General features: G+C 48.2%; 1 protein-coding gene across 1 annotated transcript; it reads right to left on the bottom strand.

Annotated features, from left to right (window-relative positions):
* Positions 1-1,498: 1,498 nt before the first annotated feature.
* On the bottom strand, positions 1,499-22,809 carry LRRC2 (leucine rich repeat containing 2). Its single transcript, XM_075548973.1, has 8 exons — positions 22,679-22,809; positions 21,726-21,933; positions 18,194-18,350; positions 12,947-13,083; positions 10,109-10,254; positions 8,315-8,470; positions 4,088-4,224; positions 1,499-1,634 (listed from the first exon to the last, which is right to left on the bottom strand). The coding sequence occupies exons 1-8, from the start codon at positions 22,801-22,803 to the stop codon at positions 1,585-1,587; spliced, it is 1,116 nt and encodes a 371-aa protein (XP_075405088.1). The 5' UTR covers positions 22,804-22,809; the 3' UTR covers positions 1,499-1,584.
* Positions 22,810-23,224: the final 415 nt, after the last annotated feature.

Consider the following 23,224-nt stretch of genomic DNA (forward strand, 5'->3'; position numbering starts at 1 on the left):
AAAAGAAAATGTAAAAGTCATCGTTGAGCTCTAGCTCAGATTAACTTCTAAAAATCCCAAACCGCCAGCTAGATCTGTGCCATCCGACGTGAGAGTCGTATCCATTTCAATGAAAGAAAATTAAATCTTTCATTACACTCACCACGTTTCAAGTGCTCAAGAACCACACGTGTCTGATCACAACGCTATTGAATGGTGTGGGCGTAGCATATGTCCATTGCTGTGGCAGTTCTAGACGAACACGTAGTCCAATCAGCTACAAATACATCTGAGGTTGCATGTGTCTTTCTTCCTTGCTGATGAAAATGTACTTGGTTAAGCTGTTAGTCAGGAGAGTCCGTCATAATCCTGTTAGTTTCATCCCAAGACCAAATTCATTGCCATCGAATCAAACCCTACAGACCGAGAAGAGCTGACCCTAAGGGTTTTTGAGACTGCACATCTCTATGAGAGCAGAAAGCCTCATCTTTCTCCTGAGGAGCAGCCCGTGGGTTCGAACTGCTGACCCTGTGGTTAGCAGCCCAGCATGGAACTCACTACACCACTAGGACTCCTGACCTATTTATCCGGTTCTTCTAATGCACGTGTGTTGATGTAAGAGTGCAAAGGTCAGTAACAAGCCCCATCTTTACCAATGTAAACACAGTCTTCAGGGTTGCCTCTGCGCTGTAGCATCCTGGTCATGAGCAGAATTCTTCGGATAGGGCTAGGAATTTTTCCTCGCGGGGGATTCATGATCCTGATTACCCTCCATGGCCACTGTGGGGGTGAAATGAGGAGCGGACCCTGAGAACATGACCCCAGCTCCTTGCTCTGAGATGGCTCCCAGGGTTATCTGGAGCAGAGATGGCTCAGAGCAGGACGGCCTTCCACGTAGGCCATGGAAGGTTTGCTGTGGCCATCCATGCCCATGCATCATGGACCGGGGCTGCCAACCATCGTCTGAGCATCACACATTCCAGCCCTTCCTACCTTCATCGCTGGCTTATACGGAAAAACTCTCCTGAGGGCTCTAGGGACAGCCTCCATAGAAATAGTCCTGAATGTACAAATGTCTGTATGGATTGTGATAAGAGTTGTATGAGCCCCTAGTAAAACTATTAAAATTTTTTAACAAAAGAATATAAACACTAAAAAAATAGTCCTTTGTATTAACCTAAGGAACATAATTCTTAGTAAAAGAAATAATGCAAAATAACAAAGTAAAACAAATCTGATTCGTCCAGGAAACGCTCATGTCCAACACTTTCATGCCTTGATTTCTGGACACCAGGCTGCCCACGTCAGAATTCGGTCTTCAAATTATAATTCTGTACGATAGCACATGTTCTCAAATATTAATGGAGCGCTGCTTGGGAAGAATGGTGTCCGGATAAATGAACCTGCGGTTGTCAGCAGGTCAGCCCACTTGCCTGGTCTCTAGTCGACGCAGGGCGGTGTTCCTGGGTTAGAAACAGGAACATCATCTTCTGAGCAACGAGGACTATCATTTCTGGGCTTTTTCCTGAAGCAGCAGCTAGCATCTCTGTACGCCACGACGCACGCACCCGCGTGCTTTCACACGCCCTCTTTGAACAGGTGGTCTCAAAGTTGGAGGCTAAAGGATACTTTGGTGGTATAGCTGGGCACGCTCCCTGTAAGAAAAGGAGGCCGTTTGACTCCTGTAAACACAAATCACGGCCTACGGCAGCACACAAGTTGGCACCGCTCCTTGTTTTCAATGTCGAGCCAATGCATTTGTCGCATTAAGGTGGTCACCTTAATGCAGCCAAGCCAATATTTGCACCTAGGCTACAATGAACTTTTAAGACTGATTTTATTAGCAAGCTTCCCAATTAACTTGAAATGCAAATGAATACAGCTGCACAAGGATCTCAGAAAGTGTCTGACTCTCGGACAATAACAGTTGGCAATACACAAATGGATGACCAAGGACAAAGGGCTAAAGTGGATACAATTTTAAAGTTTGGGAAATTCCTAAACCAAGTGCAATTGATTTTTTTTTAAATTTTTTCACAGTACTAAGCTTTTTTTTTTAACTTTTTGTTGTCAATTAGGTGGAGGTTTACATATCAAATCGATATATTGCAATTCAAACAACGCACCAAGTACCAATTGAAGAAGTAAGATAGTTACTGCCTCCCTTCACAGGCCAAATTTTGTAAGAAAAATATGACAAGCTTTCTTTCTGCATCAGCATCACCTGGGGGCTCACTAGAATGTGCATGCCTGGGCCCCCACCCCAGAACTGCTGTGTTGGGGCCGCCCACAATCCCTAAAGCCTAAAGACCCCTGGGAGCTTCACTTCCCCAATGTTCTTGAATCACAAGAGGTAAGAAGCCCATGGGGACTGCCTAAATCTAACTTTCCCCCTTTTTTCACCATAGATTATGTGTTACATGAGTGACCCGTTTACTAGTATGCTGGGGAGGAGTGATGGAGGAAGGGAAAGAGAAGAGATGCTCATTGAAGAAAAGAAAGAGTTTCCTTTTAATGAAAACACCCTCCTTGCCTTATGAAAGTTAAGCTTTAAGAAACCGTCATTCTTGTAGGTTAAAGCAAGCCAGATACTAGCGATATCATTTGGTTCAACTTCATATGAATAGATGAAAGACACGGTCGCGATTATTATTTCAAAATAAGGGAACAAATTCAAAATTTGTCATCACCGAGCTTAACTTTTAAAAGCAGATTATTTTATTTCTGGCCATCTAGATCCCAAATTTAAAAGCTATTTTCTCTAATTCTCTTAGTCTCCTTGCATAATAGCACTTAACTATAACCAAGAGAAATTAAAACAAATACTAGCAAGTTGCTGGGGTCTTTTTAGAAGAAGAAAATCAAACTGCACACAGATATTTCTATATTTTGGATTCGCTTTAACACCGAATTCTAGTTGATTTCATAATGTTCAACAGCAGATCCTATCACACTCTGACGACCATCAAGTCAATTCCACCTCATCCGAGACCCTGTAGGCTATATGTCTTTAAGAGAGTGGAAAGCCTCATCTTTCTCCCGAAGAGCAGCTGGTGGTTTCAAACTGCTGACCTTTCGGTTAGCAGTCCAACCCGTAGCCCACTACATCCCCAGGGCTCCTATGCAGTCAATACTAGAGACCACAAAATAGATTAGCATTATTTATATAGAATTTTTCTCAACTTAATTTTTTTGTTCATTTCCTTAATGGCTGGCATTTTTCTTCATCTTCACATAGCTGAATGCAGCTCATCAAATTCGGACCCCTAACAAGGTGCATCCCTGTGCCGGGTGAGAGAAGGTGAGAGAGGGACCCTGCCCGCGACGCTCACCTTCAGCAGCAGCAAGGGGGCGCCTGCCCTGCTGCCTCCCTAACCTGCCTGGCTTTTCAAAATGGCGGAAGGGGAGGAGGCGCCCTTGGAACAAGGGCGGGAGGAGGAGGAGAAAGACAAGAGATCACTCTCTGGCTCCCCCAGGCCGAGAGGAGGCGGTGGTGGGAATCAAGGCTGACTTCCGCCATGGCTGTGCTTGGGACCGGAAGAAAGGAAAACGCCATTGCCATCTTGTCCCGGCAGGTGCCATGGCATCACTTCTGACTAAAAATGCTGTCACTCAACTCTTTTAAAAGAGCCCTCTTTTCCCGAGGTACTTCCACTACCTGCACTCCACAACCCGTGGATACCAGAGGGGACCCTCGTGGCCCAATGGGTCAGATATTGAGCTACTAACAGCAAGGGCCACAGTGGCAACCCATCAGTTGCCCCGAGGAGGAGCGATGAGGTGGCTGTCTGCTCCCGTTTTTTCCATTGAGCTTTCTTTTCCCAGTAGCTTAGAAAACTGTTTGGCAAGTGCGAGTCTGGTTAAACACTCACGCCTCGCTTGCATGTAAATGCGCTTCCCAGCCTCTCCGTCAAATAGTGGATGAACTAGCCTATATTCAAGTGCACTAAGGAAATCGGTATTTTAAGAATGTGTCTATTTCTAATAAACGGAAGGGCAATCTATAGAGTGAAGCAACTTGTGCCCCAGACAATTGTGTTCATTTTATTGGTATGAGTGAATGAGTAAGCAGATTACTATATATTCCTTTTTAATAAGAATAACTCACCTCGCTCTTTAAGATCTTCAATATAGGCTTTCATAAATTCTTTTTCAAAATGTTGGCGATCTTGTTCGCTTTCCATCACCTCATCATCATCTTGACCTTGGGTATTGTCGATAGGATTGTCCATAAGACTGACAAATCTATTCAAGAGGAGAGAGAAAACAATGGAACTTAACGATACATGTTTTTACTTAAAAATTCCTCACATAAAAAGGCTAATTGCCTCCTGGGACAATCGCCTCCATTGCCATGAAATCAGAAGAACTGAATGGGGCCAAAGCGCCATTCCTGAAAATCTTGATCAAAGGTCTGTGGAAGAATCCTGAAAGAGAATCATTATTTCCATCCAGCAGAGGAAATCCCATGAGTGGTCTTGATGTGACTGCAGGCCTTGCTGTCCTGGGTGCTAGCATTGCTCTCGTTGGTTTGCGGAAGAGTGGGGGATAGATGGCCCAAATCTGTCACCGTGTAGTATGTATGCATTGTCTTGGTTCAAGTTCCTCGTAATTTTGTTTAAATGGAGAAAGTAAAGATTTTAAATATCTACGCAGACAAATCCACTCAACATTTCCTTGATGCTTTCTTTCATTGGATTTGTTTATAATCCTTACAAATCTGAAAAGAAGAGATCAATCTATATTTCATTATTCTTTGCATTTTTATCAAAATCATTAGTCTATATTTAAATTTTTGACTCAGGCACTAGTAATTTTTTTAAGTATTTCTCCCCATCCCTTTCCTTTCCCAAACTTCTCACCTCCCCCAAAAAGAGAATTATCTAGACTTCTACTTCTTCAACATTTTCTTATAAAAGTCTATCTACAAGCTTTTACAACATTTTATTATGAACATTTTCAAACATCCAGAAAATTTGAGATAATTTTACAGTGAACACCCAAGCCCCCACTGTTTGGATTCCATGTTAACCAATTTACTACAGCTGCTAAATCACATATCTATCCTAGTCTAGACATCCCTCTAGCTCAGTGGTTCTCAACCTCCCTAATGCCACGACCCTTTCATACAGGTCCTCATGCTGTGGTGACCCCCCAACCATAAATTATTTTCATTGCTACTTCATAACTGTAGTTTTGCTACTGTCATGAATCGGGTGACCCCTGTGAATGAGTCATTCGATCCGCAAAGGGGTCGCGACCCACAGTTTGAGGGCCACTGCAGTCTAGCTAAAATGTACTATATTATGTAGTTGAAACTTCTCTCCTGCTATCACTTTTGGGTATCACCAGTAGGCATGTATTTATTTATATTTTTAACTGCTTATTTTGACATTCTTGTAGATTCACAAGAAGCTGCAAGAATAGTATCCAAAGCACATCACAGATATCCTGTACAGATCCCATTCTGATCTATTACCCTACTGTACTTCTCTGTTTTACCTTCAGTTTGTTTGAGTCTACAATTGAAAATCCATCAATGATACTTACGTTTTGGTCACAATGTAAAAACTTTTCTCTTTAAAGGGTGTTACAGCTACACCATCTATGTCTATATAGATTTCCCCCCTATTATTTCAAGGCTTCTATTGACCCCCTTCCCTCCCCTTCTCCCCTCTACTGTATATCTTCCTTGGAGCATCATTTTAAAAATTCTCTCTGCAAGTATATTCTCTGACTCCTTCTCCTCATCCCAGCCTCTCTCTGGGGGTCTTGTCTTGCTCAGTCTCGGGGGAGGCTCACTGGACTGCTGCAATCAGCCATCAGTGAGACACATTTTTGCCCAGGCTTCCTGAACCAGATCCATCGTGCGCTGAAGTTGGGGGTTCCCCCTCCTTAGTTGCTGGCCTAGTGTGAGGAAGCACATCCTCGTCCTGAGTCTCTCTCTATCAAAAAAGCTGAACCGTTTGTCCTTGTGGCTGGTGGAGAAACGAGCTCTGGTGGCACAGTGGGTAAGCACTTGGCTGCTGTCTAAAGGTTAGTGGTTCGTACCCATCAGCTGCTCCAAGGGAGAAATATGTGGCAGCCCACTCAGGATGATACCCATGGAAACCCCAGGAGGGGATTTTACAGCTCTCTGCTGGCATTCAGGGTTATTATAAGTCTGAATCTTCTAGATGGCCCTGGACACTGTTGGTGAGCTGGTCAGTACCGAATTCTAGAATGAAAATATTTCCCGCTGAGAATGCACTGTGCCAACATCTTTCAGCAAACAAGGTCATCAGTTGCCCTCTCATGAGCTCTAATCTGTCTTAAAACTTTAGGGGGATCCTTCTAAAGCTTTCAGTGAGATGTTTTTTAATCCCCCTGGGCCACCACCACCACGACCATCAACAACAACACCATCAACAACAACAATACCCAGGGGGTTCTATGAGTGGATTTTGTTTTTATCTAGACCAGTAACTACTTTGCTTCAGCTCTGGAAAATGATTTTATATTATGTAGTTGAAACTTCTCTCCTGCTATCACTTTTGAGTATCACCAGTAGGCATGTATTTATTTATATTTTTAACTGCTTATTTTGACATTATTGTAGATTCACAAGAAGCTGCAAGAATAGTATCCAAATCCCTTCACATCCTTTCACTTAACTAGGTTTTAACTTTCATGGTTGAGAGCCTATCCCCTTTCCCTTCTTCTCTGGTCTTTTCTCTCCCCCTCCCTTTCCTCTCCTTGAGTTCTTCTTTCTGGGAGCCATCTAAGTGCAGGAGTGCGGTGGGAGAAGGAGAAAGAGCTGTCTCACACCCCTGTCAATCTTGTGCTTGTACGAAGTCCCTCCTCTTCCCATGGTTAGGTTTCTTTATTCTCTTTGCCTTGTGTCTTAATTATGGAAACAGCTAAGCATTTGACTTGTAACTGAAAGGTTGACAGTTCAAACCCGCCAGAGGTACCTAGCAATCTACTTCAGAAAGGTTACAGCTTCGGGAGCGGATAGCAAGGAGTTCGAGAAGAAAGAGAATGTTTGCAACTGATGACGGCAACATATGCACAATTGTGCTTGACACATGGACAGACGGACGGACGGATAGATGGACGGACAGATGGGTGGATGGAGATAAGAGGTGTAAGAGCCCCCAATAAAATGAGTTTGGTTTTTTTTTTAATGTTTTGGAACTGATTGTGGTAGCAAGTATACAATACTGCTTGAGGTGACGGAACTATGTAATGTTATGATATCTGTAAGCTCTCCCAATAAAAGGATTACAACAAAGGCCAGGTCACAGCCTTGGAGACTCGGTAGAGCCGATCCAGCCTGCCACACACGGGGTGACCATGAGTGGAACCCCCGACTGCGGAAGATGCGGAAAATTTAACCTTAGCCTCATGGGGACCACGACTAGAACTGAGAGTCCCGGGGCAAGCGTGCCCCTGGTGGACTTAGCTGCTTCTCTGGACCACGAGGAAACGGCTCTTCGTCTAGTGGCCTCACGGGGAGACTTCTTGGGGAGACTGCAAGCCACTGGGGATGCCAAGGGGACTCAGCAGAGAGGCCAAGGGAGAGCCCCAATGTCCCAAATGCTGCCACGACGTGCTACTCGGGGGGCTCCAGGAGAGGAGCGAGGGGCCTGGAGCTCTCCCCTCCAGCTCCAAATGAGAGAGCCCTGCATTTCTTAGCCCCATCCCACATCGCTCAGCTGCTGTTGGCATTGCCATGGGCAGTTTTTCTGTTTGGGGGATTTTGTTAGTTGTTTGCTTTCTGGGGTTTTGTGTTTGTTTGTTTTCCCATTTCACGAAGGAAATCTCCAGACAGGTGAGGCGACTTGGTGGAGTCACGCACCAGCCACTGAGTCCTCCAGGCCAGCCTTTGGGTGACTGTGCTGTGGTGCTGATTATGACCGGCCAGGGGGTCCCGGTGCCATCACCGTGCCTGCACCCAACCAGCTGTCATCCACTCCGTCCTGACTCCTGCATGGTCACCCGAGGGGCTGGGACTTTCCTGAGCAGACACCAGGCCTGCCTTGGGGCTACAACCCCAAACCCTTTGCAGTTAGCATCCGGCACTCAGCTGTCTGTGCCACCCAAGATCCGTGGGCCTCAAATGATCAGTACCATTGGTCCAGAAATCCCCTGAGCAATCCTTTCCCAGGCCATTTACGAAAGCTTCACGATCCTACCCAGAAAGCACACGGAGACTGCTATGAAGCAGGCCTTAGGTGCTCGGAATAAAACCATCCCCTGAAGCAGTCCCCAGACAGTCGTCCGGACTCCGAGGGCTCCTCCCTCCTTCCCCTGCGTCTGGACGCGTCTCTGCTCGGGGCTCCGGGCTACTCACTTTAGGGGCGTGGAAGCATCGCAGAGGGCAGTGGGCAGCTCCACCAAACAGTCCCCACTGACAACGAGCAGCGTGAGCTTCTTCAGGTTCAGCAAGACGTGGGGGAGATAGGACAGCTTGTTCTTGTACAAGAGGAGGGCTTGCAGTTCTTCCAGCCTAAGAACAAAGGGAGAGAGAGGGAACTGACCAGAAGAGCTCGCTCACGGGGCTTCACCAGCAAGAAGGCGGACTTGAACGACACGTAACTTCTTGTGGGAAATCCCCGCGAGAATACACTCATTTCAAAGTTTAAATAAACTGCCAAGATGACACGAGTGATCTTTTCGGTTTTTACTGACCCCGATACAGCAGCAGGGTCACTAAGCCGTGTGATGCACCTAGAGTAGATCATGCTGAGAGGCACTGGGTCCATGGCAATTTTCCCTTCCCACGGTGGAGACCCAGGTTCGGTTCCAGGTCGACGCACCTCCTGTGCGTCTATCCGTCAGTGGACACGTGCACGCTGCTGGGAGGCTCACTAAACAAGCTTCAGTGGAGCTTGCACATAAAAAGGGACTAGGAAGAAAGTCCTGGTGCTCTACTGCAGAAAACCAGTGGCCCTCACACTGAATGTCTCCCACACACCTGAAGGTCAATAGGGCCAGGGAAAGAAAACTACGCGAGCTGGAGGGAGGATGAACACATTTGGGGGGGCATACCTCCTTTGAGGCATTTTCCTCCCGTATTTCCTAAAAGTTAAAAACAGGAAGGAAGCTGCAGAGGAAATGAACAGAATAGGTGCCAACTAGGCTTTATTTGGCTCCCTGCTGTGTTTCATCTCCACCACCACTCCCCTACAGTTCATCTGTTTCCTGCATTTGCCAGATCTCCCCTGACCCCCCAAAAGCTCACCAAGGACTCCAACGTGGCGTTTCAAATGAACACACTCCCCACTTAGTCTGCCAACCCAGGAGGCATGGAGCCAACCATGTGGACCGGCCAGCGTTCCGACCTAAGTCATTGTCAGGCTCTGCATCCCTGCAGTTGACTTACACTACTTTATAGAGCAGGTTGCGGGCCCCAGCGGGCTAGAGAATGTGTTTCCTGCCCCGCTTTAACCCCCAGCCCATTCACCAGCCCTGCCAGGCAGGAGCCAACCGACAGCTGAAGAATGAATGACTCCCCCATGGTTCTGTGCAATCAGTACTAGGTAAGTCTGAAATAACTACAAAGACATCATCTGAAAATCTCACTAAGCCAATCAATTTTACTTCAAAAGAGTCGGTAGAAAACCAACAAACAAAATGAATATGGTTTTCCCTTGCTGATATTCTAAACAGAGTAACACGCCCCTCTTTCCCATGGAATAAATTCAGGAGCCCTGGTGATTGGTGGCTCAAAACCACCATTGGCTCCGAGAGAGAAAGATGAGACTCTGATCCCCAAAAAGCGTTACAGACGCAGAACCCTCCAGAGGGTTGATATGGGTCAGAATAGATGTGGTGGCAGTGGGTTTGGGTTGTGTGTTTGTTTGTTTGTTTCCTACTTCTGCAGAGTTATTGGTGTCGTCCGATTGAAGATGAAGCAGATGAGAGCCCACCAAGAGAGCAGAATGGTGGTTTAACGGCAGGCACCAGTGCAGGTGCACAATGCGGACTGGAAGCGGTCTTTGTCTGCACAGAACCAAACCAACCTCTGGAAACAAACTCTTGGCAAGGAAGGCTAGTGGCCTATTATGCGTGTTGACAGCGTTAGCAGTGCTTAAGGCGTTAGGAACTAATGCCTTCACCTCACTTGCAGACGGCAAGTAGCTACCTGTCTATATCTTGCGGCAGGTCGTTCAGAAGATTGCTGCTGATATCCAACCACTGCAAATGAGACATCCTCAGGACACAGATCGGGACGCTGGAAAATGCGTTGGCCGAGAGATCTATAAACGTAACTCTCTTCAAATGACTTAACTAGAGAGGAATAGCATGATATTCTAGTTAGGACCGCGAGACCGAGAATTCCAATCTACACGTAATTTTTAGATGGGTGTTTCCTCCACCCCACTGCCACCCCCAAGAAGGCATTTCTATACACAGATGCAAAATAGACCAAACTCCAATGTTATTTTTCCAGCACCCACTATGTGTCATTCACTATGCTGCTTGCAGTACCCACTATGTGTCATTCATTATGCTGCTTGCAGCACCCACTATGTGTCATTCACTATCCTGTTTGCAGCACCCACTATGTGTCATTGACTATGCTGTTTGCAGCACCCACTATGTGTCATTCACTATGCTGTTTGCCAGGGATGCTAAGGGCACAGCAGGTTGTGGCTGCCTTGGGCTTCTGGAACTGAGCCTTGCCATTTTCTGTCGCAAGAACCTGCTGTGGGGCATTTCCACGTGCAATGTTAGGCGACACCGAAGACGAAGTGACCACTCTCCCTGACACTGCAGTGGGTGAGAGTCGTGGTGGGGGGAAGGGACTTAATGATGATATCTTATGTGAGGAAGATGCTACAAATACCTTTCACAGGCCGCAAGTGGACAGGTAGAAGGGGGAGTCACCCCCAGCCGCCAGGGGAAAAGACGAAGCTTTCTACTTCCATAAAGAGTTACAGTCTCGGTAACCCACCAGGGCAGTTCTCCCCCGTCCTGTCACTATGCGCCAGAATGAACGAGATTCTCAGTAAGGAGCCCGCGTGGCATAGTGGTTACAGGCTCAGCTGCTAACCGAAAGGCGGGTGGTTCAAACCCATGAAGCGTTCTGCTGGAGAAAGATCTATGTGGCAGTCTGTCTCCATAAAGATGTCAGCCTTGGAAACCTCTGTCCTAAAGGAGACCTCATGGGCCCATCCGCTCTGCGATGGACCAGAACCGACTCACCAGCAGCGGGTTTCATACAGCTGAGTTTTGGAAAGTCTCCAGGGGAATCACATGTGGGCTTCAAGCGCTGTGACAAAGGACGTGGTATCACTACGGTCCACGCTCTGTGTCTACTGTATGTCGTTATTGTGGTTAATGTTGTTGTTTTTAACACGATCACGAAAACACGTTGAGCAGTACATTTTCATCTCAAATGTAAATCAACGCATACCGAATAAAGTAGGGAAGGCATCTCATGGCTTGGACTGGTGTATGTCAGCTGGTAGTTACGGCTGAGAGATGAGTCAAGCAAAGACAGAGTCCAGTCCACTCGCAGCGTGCCTAGGGGACAGGGCAGCACTGCCCCCTGTGGCGTTCCCTTTACAGAAGGAGGAAGCCTCGTCTTTGGCCTGAAGAGCGGCTGGTGGTTTCAAACCGCTGCCCTGTGGATCCCAGTGCGACCCTTAACCACTACACCCCCGTGCCCCGGGGGAGATGTAAACAGCAGTCGACTCAGGCCTCTGTGTACTCGAGCCCCTTTCCAGGAAACCCAATTCCATAGCGCCGACTCTGCTTTAATGAGACAGGCAACATCCATTCTGCTGAACGGGCACATTCTCATTTTCCTCCACGCTTGGAATGTAGAAAACCGAGCCTGGAGCCAGCGATGTGATGGTGAAGAAGCCACCGAGGGAGAGGTTAGGGACACACCTAATTCAACCTCAAGTTTCTAACTGTGTCTCAGGGTTGTCTGATCATCAGGAAGATCAAGGCCAACTTAGGACCCACCCCTTTTCTTTCTTCTTCCCCAGCAGGTATGAGATCTTGTCCCACCTTTAGCCCAACAAGCTGGTTGAGTTTGAACAGTTAAAAAAAATACTGTGCGCTTTCATCGGCTCCATTTTGCCAGAAAATGATTTGAAATCTTTTTTTCAACTAATAAAGGTTCAACTAAGTTAATTAAAAAAAACTTTAAGTGTATTTCTTAAGTCCTATCTCTGGCGTAGTGGATTATGAGTTGGGATGCTAATTAAAGGTCAGCAGTTCGAAACCACCAGCCACTCTGTGAGAGAAAGATGAGGCTTCCTGCTCCCGTGGAGTGGGACAGTCTTGGAAACCCACGGGGGCAGTTCCACCCTGTCCTGTCTGGTTGCTGTGAGTCGGCATCGCTGGATGGCAGGGAATTAGAGAGGGCAAGGTCTCCAGTCATCTGTAAGTTCTGTTATGAGTACTTTAAAATGTTGTCCCTTTCATTTATTTACAAATCCACCACGACAGATAAATAAATCTAGGTCTGCATTACAGACGATAAGCATGCACATCAAATTAGCATACTCATATCTTGCATGAAATATGATGTTGGGGTGACAGTTCCCTGACAGTATGGGAAGAGAAGCAGGGGTGGGACCCAGGGGGGGGGGGCGAGGAGCTGATCGCACGGTTGACTGTACAATGCCTGTCAAGGAGACTAAACAACAGAATTTTGTGTGAATGGAATTATAAGAATTTTAAGATCTGTCCATAAAACTTCATTAGTTAAGAAAAAAAAAGAGAAAGATAATATGATGCTCCACCTCATTTTCCTTTGGTGATTAGTGTTTCTGAGTTTAACTTCAGTCCCTTGCCTGGCATAGCACATTTTTAAAGGATCTTATTTAGCTAGTATAAGGTGATTCAAGTAATCACCAAAATAGTACGTTTACGACATATTCTTTTTCACTTTCTTCCCCCATTCGATAACCAGGCTGTTACCCGAATAAAAAGAATGCATAGCGCAGAAACGTTTGTCTCTTACTTCAAAGGGAAGCTCAGTCAAGTGTAGGTTTCCGGAAAAATCCACCTTCTCCAGATTTTCACAGTCTCCCACTTCCGGAGGAATGCTTTTCAGGTGGTTGAAGCCCACATTGAGCTCCTTCAGGTTCTTCAGACAACCTGAAAGAGTTAAATATCACCGAGACCGTCCTTCAAGACCTTTAGGAACAAGACGCCACGACTTAGGTGTCACGCATTTGCATGCATACTGATGGGAACGGCAGTGAGTGGGCATGTTGCTTACATTTGTTGTCCAAGGGTTCTTTAGTAAATGTCTACTTATCTGTGTCCTGAAGATTTTAGCCCCCATCTCACTCAATTTAACCATTCACAAAACCTTCACTGAAGTGAGTACCGGGGATCTGACCCCAGTGCCCAGAGAAGGCAAAATGCAAGTCGCTGCTAAGTTACCTGACTTAAATAACAGGCTTTGAAGAGTGGCATAGCTTCTAGGAAACACTGTGCCCAGTGGGGCTCCTGGTGGCCTCTAGGTAGATTCAGAAATTCGCATCACACTATGTAGGAGGCAAATGATTGGAAGGATCAGACTGCGTACAGAAGGCATGTCACGTACCATTTATCTTTGGTTTCATGTTGGCCTTGATTCAATTACAACGCATCATGCTTCATGAAGAATATGCCCTAAGTCTCTCAGGCAGGACGTGAACAAGCTGAGAACAGCAGGCAATCATTTCATCTTTAAAAGCAGCTGTCACTCTACCCAAAGATTCCGCCCAAGAAGCTGACCAAAGCGGGGAAAGTGCAGGACAGAATTTCGAATTCTCCTGGACGCTACGCTTGCTGGAGCCATGGAAAGCGTAGATGAGCCCCCTGAGATCACCTTTCAACCTTAAGCCAGCTATATCCCCTGAAGTCTTCTTTGTTTTAAAAAAAATAATTTTATTAGGGGTCATACAGACATCAATTGTGTCAAGCACATTCGTACATTCATTGCCCTCATCATTCTCAAAACATTTGCTCTCCACTTAAGCACCTGGCATCAGCTCCTCATTTTTCCCCTCCCTCCTCACTCCCTTGATAATTTATGACCCTCCGTCATGACCCCTTGATAATTTATAAATTATTATTTTGCCATATCTTGCCCTGTCCGACATCTCCCTTCACCCGCTTTTCTGTTGTCCGTCCCCCAGCCCTGAAGTCTTCTTAACACCAGTCAACAGCCTAGCTTAACCAGTAGAAAAAGCCTGCCTTGAGCATCATGCTCTTTTAAGAATGATCTATTTGGAATCAAAATGAGTCACAACACCAAATATGTGAGATGAGCCTTAGGAGGAAGTGAGTGTATGTCAAGGAGGGAGGAACAGCTCAGCAAAGGGGGTGGGGGGGGGCTGCTGCGTAACTCTAAACTGTGGTCAGTGTCATGAATTATACACAGAGTGTTGAATCGGTGTATTTTGTAACCGTTTTATTCAATAGGTTAATCATATCAGGAAGAGTTGTCCAATCCTAACCACAATCAACTTTAGAACACTTTCTTTCCGCCCACCCCCAAGGAGTCAATCACTTTTAAAATGCGTGTGTAATCACAACTAGTTCTGGTGCTCCCTCCCCCCTCCCACAGACACTGTTTGCTCTCACACCCCTGCCCCCTCACGCTCCCCATCCCTGCCTCCCCTATAACTTCATCAGTTCTTAGCATCTCTAGGCATCCACTCCTTCTGTGCTTCACAAATAGAAAGCCCAACAGGAGCAGTAAAAAACAGGAACAAAATAAAGTGGACAGGACAAATTAATAACAATACAACGGTGAAAATACACGCAGTGAGTAAGAAAGAAGAGACCCCTGAGAATATTTAAAATGCCAGGGAAGAAAATTTTGTTTTGGAGCTAGCAAGAAATACTTGCACCTAGAAGCATTTTGGGTGGGGTCAAGAGGGGAGTCAACTGACCAAGTATCCAGTTCGATCCAGTATAATCACAATTACAATGATCCCAACCTGATAGTCCAGCTGGGGTCTGCCAGTGGCTGAATCTGACTGGATGCTCTGCAGAAGGTTTTTGGGCCCCCACTGTCCTCCACAGCCTGCTACAGATTGGGTGTTTACAATTTAGACTCTGATACTTCTCCCTTTGTCATATTTGAATGTTGTTATTGTGAGTGGGTGTCTTGTTTTACTGTATAGGTTTCCAACGACAACAATTTTTCTAAAAGCTACTGTGGGAGGTCATCGAGTTACTGCTAACTTACAGGCAGTGACCTGACAGGACAGAGTAGAGCAACCTCTCAGCCGTCATCTTTACAAGAAGCAGGTTGCCAGTCTTGTCTCCCACGAAGCAGGTGGTGGTTGGAGCCACTGACCTTTTGGTCAGCAGCTGAATGCTTAACCCCTGAGCCACCAGAAGGCTGGCACGGGCAACGTGCTTGTTCTGTTGTCAGTCTACATTCGGTAGGTGGCTGTGTTTCAGTAGACGCCACATGGAACCTTAAAAGGCTAGTTGGTTGAGTCAATTGCTATTATTGTGAAGTGCCCTTGAGTTGGTTCCAATTCATCGTGTCCCCAGGGACAACCGAATGGAAGACGGCCTGGTCCGGTGCCATCCTCACAATCATGCCTAGGCTTGTGTGGTCACAGTCACTGTGCCCATCATAGAAGGGACTAGTCCGTCCGAATAACACGTCCAAAGTGCGTGAGGTGAAATCTTAGGAGCAGGGCAGGAGACCGCTCCCAGGACAGATCTGTTCACTCTTCTAACGGCCCGTGGCTTGTTTCACACTGTTTGCCAACCCTGGAATCTCGTTGAACACGCTTATCTCCGCAGATGAGAGCCAGCCATCTCTGTCAGGGAGCTGGGTTGACACCATTGGCTGACAGGCTTCTGAGTCTCTTCAGACGTTCACGTTAGTCTTTTCTTTCTTTGTTGTCTTTCTAATGACGTTCTGGGGTTTTCTCTCCCCCACACGTGTGTTCTTGATGCATCCCACAGCTTGTCGGGCCGTAGTGTTCCATCTATTCCGTTCATATTTATTCATTTACTTACTTGTGGCCTGCCTTTTGCAGTGCCAGACACACCGGTTGTGCTCTGCTCTGTGATGCCTAAAGCTGACCGAGCGGCAATTGCTGTGTGCTCCGAGGAGGGTGGCTGCCAGCAGAGGCCGCCAGCAGACAGCAAAGGCTTGGGGGACCCTGTACAGGCGTTTTCCTGCCAGTGACATGAGGCCCCATGGCAGAGCAGAGCATTGCACGGTGGGCTCCAGGCAACGAGCCAGCGTCAGTGACGGGCTGCAGACAGTGTGTGTTCTAAATCATGGTGTGTGTGTGGTAGTTCTATAATCGTTTGTCAATTTGAGGACTAAGAATGAAGGGGTGGAGTCTAGCCTGTCAATCAACATACAACCAATGAGGCCTCTGTGTGGGCATGGCCTTCTCCTGAGGATTATGGGAACTCCTGATTTTCCTCCTTGGAGGTGGGAGACACTTCTCTCTCTCTCTCTCTCTCTCTCTCTCTCTCTCTCTCTCTCTCTCTCTCTCTCTCTCTCTCTCTCTTTCTCTCTCGGCTCACTCCGAGAGATCCCTGTGGAAAAGACACATGGAGCGAGGCTGATGGAGCCCATGCCCTGGGGCTGGATGAGCCACGTGGAGCCTCACACCAGCACTGAGGGGCTTCCACTGCCACTGGATCCACAAGACTCGCCACCCACTGGCCTGTGATCTTCCTGCATTCGGCGTCATTGCCTGTTGTACGTGAATTGGAGAGGATTGGTATAGATTGGTATCAGACATATGGGCTAATATCGGACCTGTGGACTTGATTTGGACTGGGTTGGAATGTTTTCTCAATGTTCAATTGCTCTTGTATATAAACCTCTTTCTTATACGCATATCAGTGTCCATGAATTTATTTCTCTAGTCTACTCAAACTAACACAATAGGACAGACAGCCCTGCGCCCACAATAGGGTGCAGTGGGGCAAACAAATAAGGGCAAAGTGGGGTACAGCATCTAGGAATGTGCATAAACATAAAATTGATGGCAGGTTTGGGGGTCCCTTGTCAAGATTTCTCTTTCTGAACCTGAAGAGACAAAGCATTAATGGGGTTCTCAGGATAACACATAAGCAAAAGACTTGAATGCTGGATCAACCCCTCTGATTAGAGTGGAATGAGGAGCTCTCGGGGCAGCTGAGACTGGGGCTCAGGAAAGGGTAATGTGTGAATCAGTTGCCATAATTAGGTGAACCCACAGCTCTCTTTCTGATGGTACCCTATGTGGATTCCACGTCCTGAGCCCAAGGCTCTATCAGAGCAGTCTTTGGTGTCTCTGGGATCTAGCATCACAAACACTAAAACACCTAGGGGGTCAGAGGTCCAGAGTGCCACCTTTTAAGCAACTGGCCCATTCCTTCATGGAAATCCCCTAGGATCTTTCCCCCCTAAAACAAAACTTAGTGCCCAGTCTTCCAGGGTCCTCAGAACTAATGTCCAGGAAAGGAAATGTCATCCAATTAAAGGGATAAATCGTCTCGTTTCTAGAGCCCCAGGACCGCTTAAGTAATCACAATACTTTATGATACTTAGATTTGTAAAAACAATGTCAATAACTGCTACATCATGCTATTCTTAATGACTTGATGAGCCATTAATGACAAGATCAAAAAATCATTGCCCTGACAAGAGCAGGGAGGATAAGGAGAAAACCATTGTCGAGGTAGCACTGAGCTTTTGTTTACGGGGATGGAAAATTCAGCCGTGGAAACTGGGGGTGGTCGCACGGTATCGTTGATGTAGTTGGTCTTATTGAATCGTACACATGGGGAAAAATGCGGAATTGGCAAAATTTGTGTTCTCTGTACTTTTACAACAATTAAAAAAATACAGTGATCAAAAATATAATAACTGTCCTAAAAGTGGGGAAAAGGATATTTTTGTCTGTTGGCTGCCTTTCCCCAACTCCTCCCTTGTGGCCTTCCCCCAGGCCTCAGAAGTTCTGTAAGGCGGCGTGGCACGAGATCGAAACTCCTTCAAAAAATAAGGAGAACATGCCTTTAAAATTACAGATAAAAGAGGTGGGAGAGGTGGGGTGGGTAGGGAGAAGGCAGCCACAGGATCTATGTGGTAATCAAACTGAAACGTGGAATGGCCAAGGGGGTTGAGCACGTTAGGTGACATAGCTGTATTCTGCCGAGGAATCTTAGTGTGTGCAAAGCCACGTTCCTGAACACATGACCCCACCAGGCTGTGTCACCACAGCAGAGAGCCTGAGCCACATACCGATTTCCGCTGGCAGAGCTGAGATTTGGTTTTGGGGCAGATCCAGAATTCTCATCGCGGTGAACAGCTCGATGTAGGTGGGAATGGTTTGAATCAGGGTACTGTCTATGTGCCATTCCTTCAGGTGCGTCTGCTCCTTCAACGAATTTGGGAGCTCCTGTAACAGAGTGACATTTCCCCAGTCAGAACCAGTTCCCGCTCCTGTGGCAGCTAAGGGGCAGTGGGTGCCCAGCCAGGCCACGCTGCACATCTATTACACTAACAAGGAGGGCCTTTAGATGTAAAAGCCAGCTGCGTTTGCCATTTCTAAAACGAAGTACAAATCCTTGCATCCACAGTGCATGCACCATTTGTTTGCCTAATCTAGCATCTTCTGAAAGGAGAATCCATCCATGCTTTAGATTTTAAAGGCCAGGCTGCGGGTCCCTTATTCTAAGGATACTTTTAGAGATACTTGACCCAGCCCTTGCATGTGCGGTGCCAGATTGCCACGTGTTTCTGCGCCTTTGTTGTAAGGAATACAAAGGAGCCCTAGAGGGGCTATAGCTAAGCACTCAGTGTCTACCTGAAGGCTGGTGGCTTGAACACACCCCGTGGTTCCTGAGGCTCAGCTCCTGTAAGGCTCCCAGCCTAGAAAATTCTCTGGGCAGCCCTGTCACATGGGGTCACTCGGAGTCAACTATTCACTCAATGGCAATAACTAGGGAACCAAGAACAAAGGAATTCGAAGCTGATGAAATTGAGGCTTAGGGGGGGGTCAAGAGAAGAAGGTGCAGATTTTTTTAAAAAAGCTCAAATCGTCCTTGAAAGAGATCACACCAAGGTCCATCTGAAAGTTGGTCAAACCAGGGCCCAGGACCTGGGGTGCTCCTGGCTCATGACTGGGGTGATGGGTGACAGTGACACTGCTCCCCTCACGTCTGGCCCTGTGGTGGCAATGCACCACCCAGGAGCTGCCCTAAGCTGCTAAGACCACATTCCCAAGGGGCAAAGGTAGATCTCTCTGCGCCGTCCCCGTGGAAGCCCCACAGCCTCACCTCCTCGAGACGCTTTCTACAGGAGCAGTGCTTGAAGTTCAAGGCCCGAACCCCCTTACCAAGCGGGCCCGCTATGATGGACTTGCTCACGCCTCACTTGCAGAGGTAAGGCTGGGACACAACCTCTGGAATTAAAGTCATTGAAGTGCCCTCTAGAGACGGGTCCCATCAGGATAAGGCAGCCAGATTGGGGGACTGAGTAGGGATAACAGGTAGTGTGGTGGTTACATCATCTCCTGTCAACTTGCGAAGGGGTGGAGTCTAGCCTGTCAATCAGGTTGCAGCTTGATGACCTCATTTTTGAGGCACAAAGGATGCAAATAGTTCACTGGAGACCAGAGACACACTCCCTGCTTCAACTCTCTGTGCTTCCCCTCCCTGCTGACAAGCCAGATGTGCTACGCCCATGGAGCCACAGCTCTGGGGCTGGACAAGCCACGTGGAGACTCACGCCACTACTGAGAGGCTTCCACTGCCACTAGATCCACAAGACTTTCCACCCACTGGCTTGTGCTTTCTTCCTGCATTCGGCGTCATTGCATGTGCTGCGTGCGTCTGAAGAAGAATTTATAGATGGGTAACAGAAATACAGGCTCATATCGGATTTATGGACTTGACCCGGGCTGAGCTGGGCTGTTTGCTCAATATACAATTGCACTTTTATATAAAGCTCTTTGCTTTCTCTATCTTTTTTAGTGCCTCTGCTTTGTGCAATTTTTTCTAAAGGCAGCGCTGCAAGGCAGGCTGGTATTTGTTCACGCCTAATTACAAATGTCTGGCATGAAGACGGTACCTTCCAAAGCCCATCATCCATCACAGCACCTTTCTTCCTGATCCCTTAAAAGACCTCAGGTTCCGACACCTTGAAGCTCTTTCTTATGCACACGAGTCTCCCTCGATTTGTTTCTCTAGCCTACCCGGACTAGCACAGGTAGCCGGTTCACAACGGGGCCTCCCACCAGCCTGCTGAGTCAGCTCTGTGTCCTTCCTCTTCTTAGCCCACTAACCTAGCGCACGCACACACCAGAGAATGTTGCCTTAGAATCCGCTCCACCTCTTGGTCACCCACGTGCATCAGAACAGAACCAGGCTCGAGGATTCTCGGGGGTTGATTGTCCAGAAGTAGGTCAGGCACCCACGGGTGGGCTTGAGCCTCCAGCATTGCCGCCAGCAGCCTCGAGCCCACTCTCCATCTGCACCACTTGCACAAGGCACTCCGCCTTTCCATCGGAGGCATTCGCGAGATGCACTTGGAAGGAAGAACTTTCCAAAGGAAGTCTGTGAGCCAAGAGGACGCCTGGTGGTTTAAACTCTCCAGGTGGACTGCATGATCCCCTACGGAGCAGGTGCTGGGGGCCCAACACCATGCTGGGTGATAGCACGTGACAATGAGTTACCCACAGCATTTAATTAAAAATCCAGAAATGTCCTGCTTCTGGCCCCAGACAAGACGGTGCCCAGGGATCCACTGAGCTCCACGTTGGGGATGAGAGAGAGAGTAGACCCAAAAGGCTGCCCCCACAATCAGCTCAACCGGGTTCAGCAGGCTGCGTGGCTGACAGGTGAGGCTAACAGGTGAGGCTCGCAGTCTGTCCTTAGAAAGCCCTCCGCTTCATTTTACCATAACGGACAGGGAAAGAAAGGCATACGAGGAAAGCATGCCGGTCACACAGCGCCCAACAGGACGGCCTCAGAATCACCCCAGACGTTCAGTGCCCGGGGCCGCACAGGGCCACGTGAGAGGAGATGGAGGCCAAGTCCCAACAGCCTCTCTGTTCCGAGCTGAAGAGGCTTCTCTGAACAAGCAACTCGCCCGTCTCTCCCTGCTGCCCTCCACCCAGAGACAAACCTCCCACTAGCGAGGGGAGGGCGGGCAGGGTGCCCTCAGTACAGCCTAAGGGATCAAGATCCGATTCCAAGCCTGCCAGCTGTTCAGCAGAGCGGGAGGTGGCCATCTGCTCCCATGAAGAGCTGCAGTCTTGGACACCCTGAGGAGCCGGTCGACTCAACGGCCAGGGGTCCAGTGGGCGGGTGCATTGTGGGGGGTGCATTGGGGGTCCTGGCCTCTGAATCTCAGCATAGAAAAACCAACGGGGGGATTTCTACAGCATGGTAACAAGTCAGCAAATGCATCATCCATGGAAGGGAGTTCTGTAAAGGCAGGTCCAGTCATGGTTAAGTAAGGGCTCTCTGAGCCCCAGAGGGAAAACAGCAGAATTAAGCACGTTCCGTCTGCACTGAGACTCCTGGGGAAGGAAGGGCCGGGCCGGTGGGGTCCCAGCTCTTCCCTGCGGGGAAACCAAAGGGAGCCGGCTGCCCTTTGGGTGGCTACGAAGATTCAGGCAGCAGAGAGCTGACAGGCCGGCTTGACGCTCCTTCCACTCCGCAGGCAAGGCCCATTCCGCCCAAAGCCAAGGCTGAGGGTGCTCTCTAGCGGCCACCAGCCCGCTGCACTGCGCAGTCGCTGACTGCAGATGGCGCCTGCCTCCACTTACCTTCCACTGCGGTCCCGAGAGCTCGAACACAAACGGATTACGCCTCTTCTGTCTCTCCTGGGAACGGGAACCCGGCCAGACCCGAGAATGCCTTTGGATCTTCTCCAGAAGCCTGACCCTCGTGTCTACGTGGCCATTCTTACAGTACTCCGCTTGGGGGATTCCTTTGCTCCTGCACTCGGCCACGAAATTCCACTCTTCCTTTATCCTACACCCAGGCAGAGGGAGGCAGCAGTTAAAAAGAAGGATTTGAAACTGATTGTATTAGCAACGACACAATACTGCTTGATGTGATTGATCTATGCGGTGATCTATCTGTATTAGCCTCCCCAGAGACGGTTTTGAAAATCAAATAAAAAATGAAAACATGCAACAGTTTAACAAAACTCAAAACCAAACTCATTGTCATTGAGTCAGTACTGACTCATACAGACCCGACCAGATGGGACAGGGTCAAACTGCCTCAGTGGGTTTTGGAAACTGCAACTCTTTACGTGAGTAGAAAGCCTCATCTTGCCCCTGGCAGACTGGCGGTGGTTTCAAACTGCTGACCTTGCGGTTAGCAGCCCCAAGGCAGCTCAGGGAAAGTGATCTTCACCCACCAGCAGCTGCCCATCCTGCCACCTGGGTGCAGGCGCTGTCCTCATGGTAGGGCATGATTTCCGTGGGCGGCAAACATGATTTGCTTTCCACCCACCTCGAGGTTGGCGGTTCAAAGCCCTGCAGAGCACACTGGCAGTCAGACCTGGGCACGAAAAACCCAGCTCTTCCGTGAAAAGTAGGGGGCCCACACCAGCCCCTGGACAACAGGTTTGGTTTGGTTTTGGGTTACTGTAGAGGAGAATTCTAGGATCGCGCTTAAGCACAGCACGTGAGCTCTGAAGTCCAACCATGCGCTATCACACCCCAGCTCCCGCTCCCTCCCCAGACCCTAGTCAGGAGAAGACACACACTTCTCCAAGGCACTTCTCTCCAGCCTGTCTGCCTCCTTCTTCTGCCAAGCTCTGTGCTTCCGGACGCGCGTTTCCCACAAGCCTCGGATGGCAGCGATGTCGAACACAACCACTTTATGGCCCATGGTGGGGGCATGGGAGGACCTTCTTAGGAGAGAAACGGAAACAAGATAGGTTTATCAGTTTCACAGACACACAGGAGAAGCCCTTTAACGTGAACTTGAAAATGACACATGGAGTGGGGGGGCAGGGCGGGATCCTGGCTTTGGGGGGAGGGGTGGGAGAAAACGAACGCTATTGTAGCAAATGGTCTAGAGCAGCGTTCCCAATCTTCCGATTGTCGCGACCCTTTCATACCGTTCCTTGTGTGGAGGTGCCCCCCCCAACCATCACATTATTTTCCTTGCTACTTGTTGCTGTCATTTCGCTACTGTGATGAAATTGGCCGACCCCTGTGAAAGGGTCGTTTGACCCTCCCCCCCAAAGGGGTCGAGACCCACAGGTTGAGAACAGCTGGTCCAGAGAAATAATGTTCAACATCCTAGT

The sequence above is a fragment of the Tenrec ecaudatus genome, chromosome 4 (assembly GCF_050624435.1).
Source record: "Tenrec ecaudatus isolate mTenEca1 chromosome 4, mTenEca1.hap1, whole genome shotgun sequence".
NCBI lineage: Eukaryota > Metazoa > Chordata > Mammalia > Afrosoricida > Tenrecidae > Tenrec > Tenrec ecaudatus.

Bases quoted from the DNA above. Each gene is read 5' to 3' on its own strand.
- LRRC2 (XM_075548973.1), bottom strand. From the start codon at position 22,803: ATGGGCCATAAAGTGGTTGTGTTCGACATCGCTGCCATCCGAGGCTTG. The intron at 18,351-21,725 runs GTAAGTGGAGGC...ACTCTGTTACAG, and splicing joins TCTCGGGACCGCAGTGGAAG to GAGCTCCCAAATTCGTTGAA. The intron at 8,471-10,108 runs GTAGCTACTTGC...CTTTGTTCTTAG, and splicing joins CTGCCGCAAGATATAGACAG to GCTGGAAGAACTGCAAGCCC.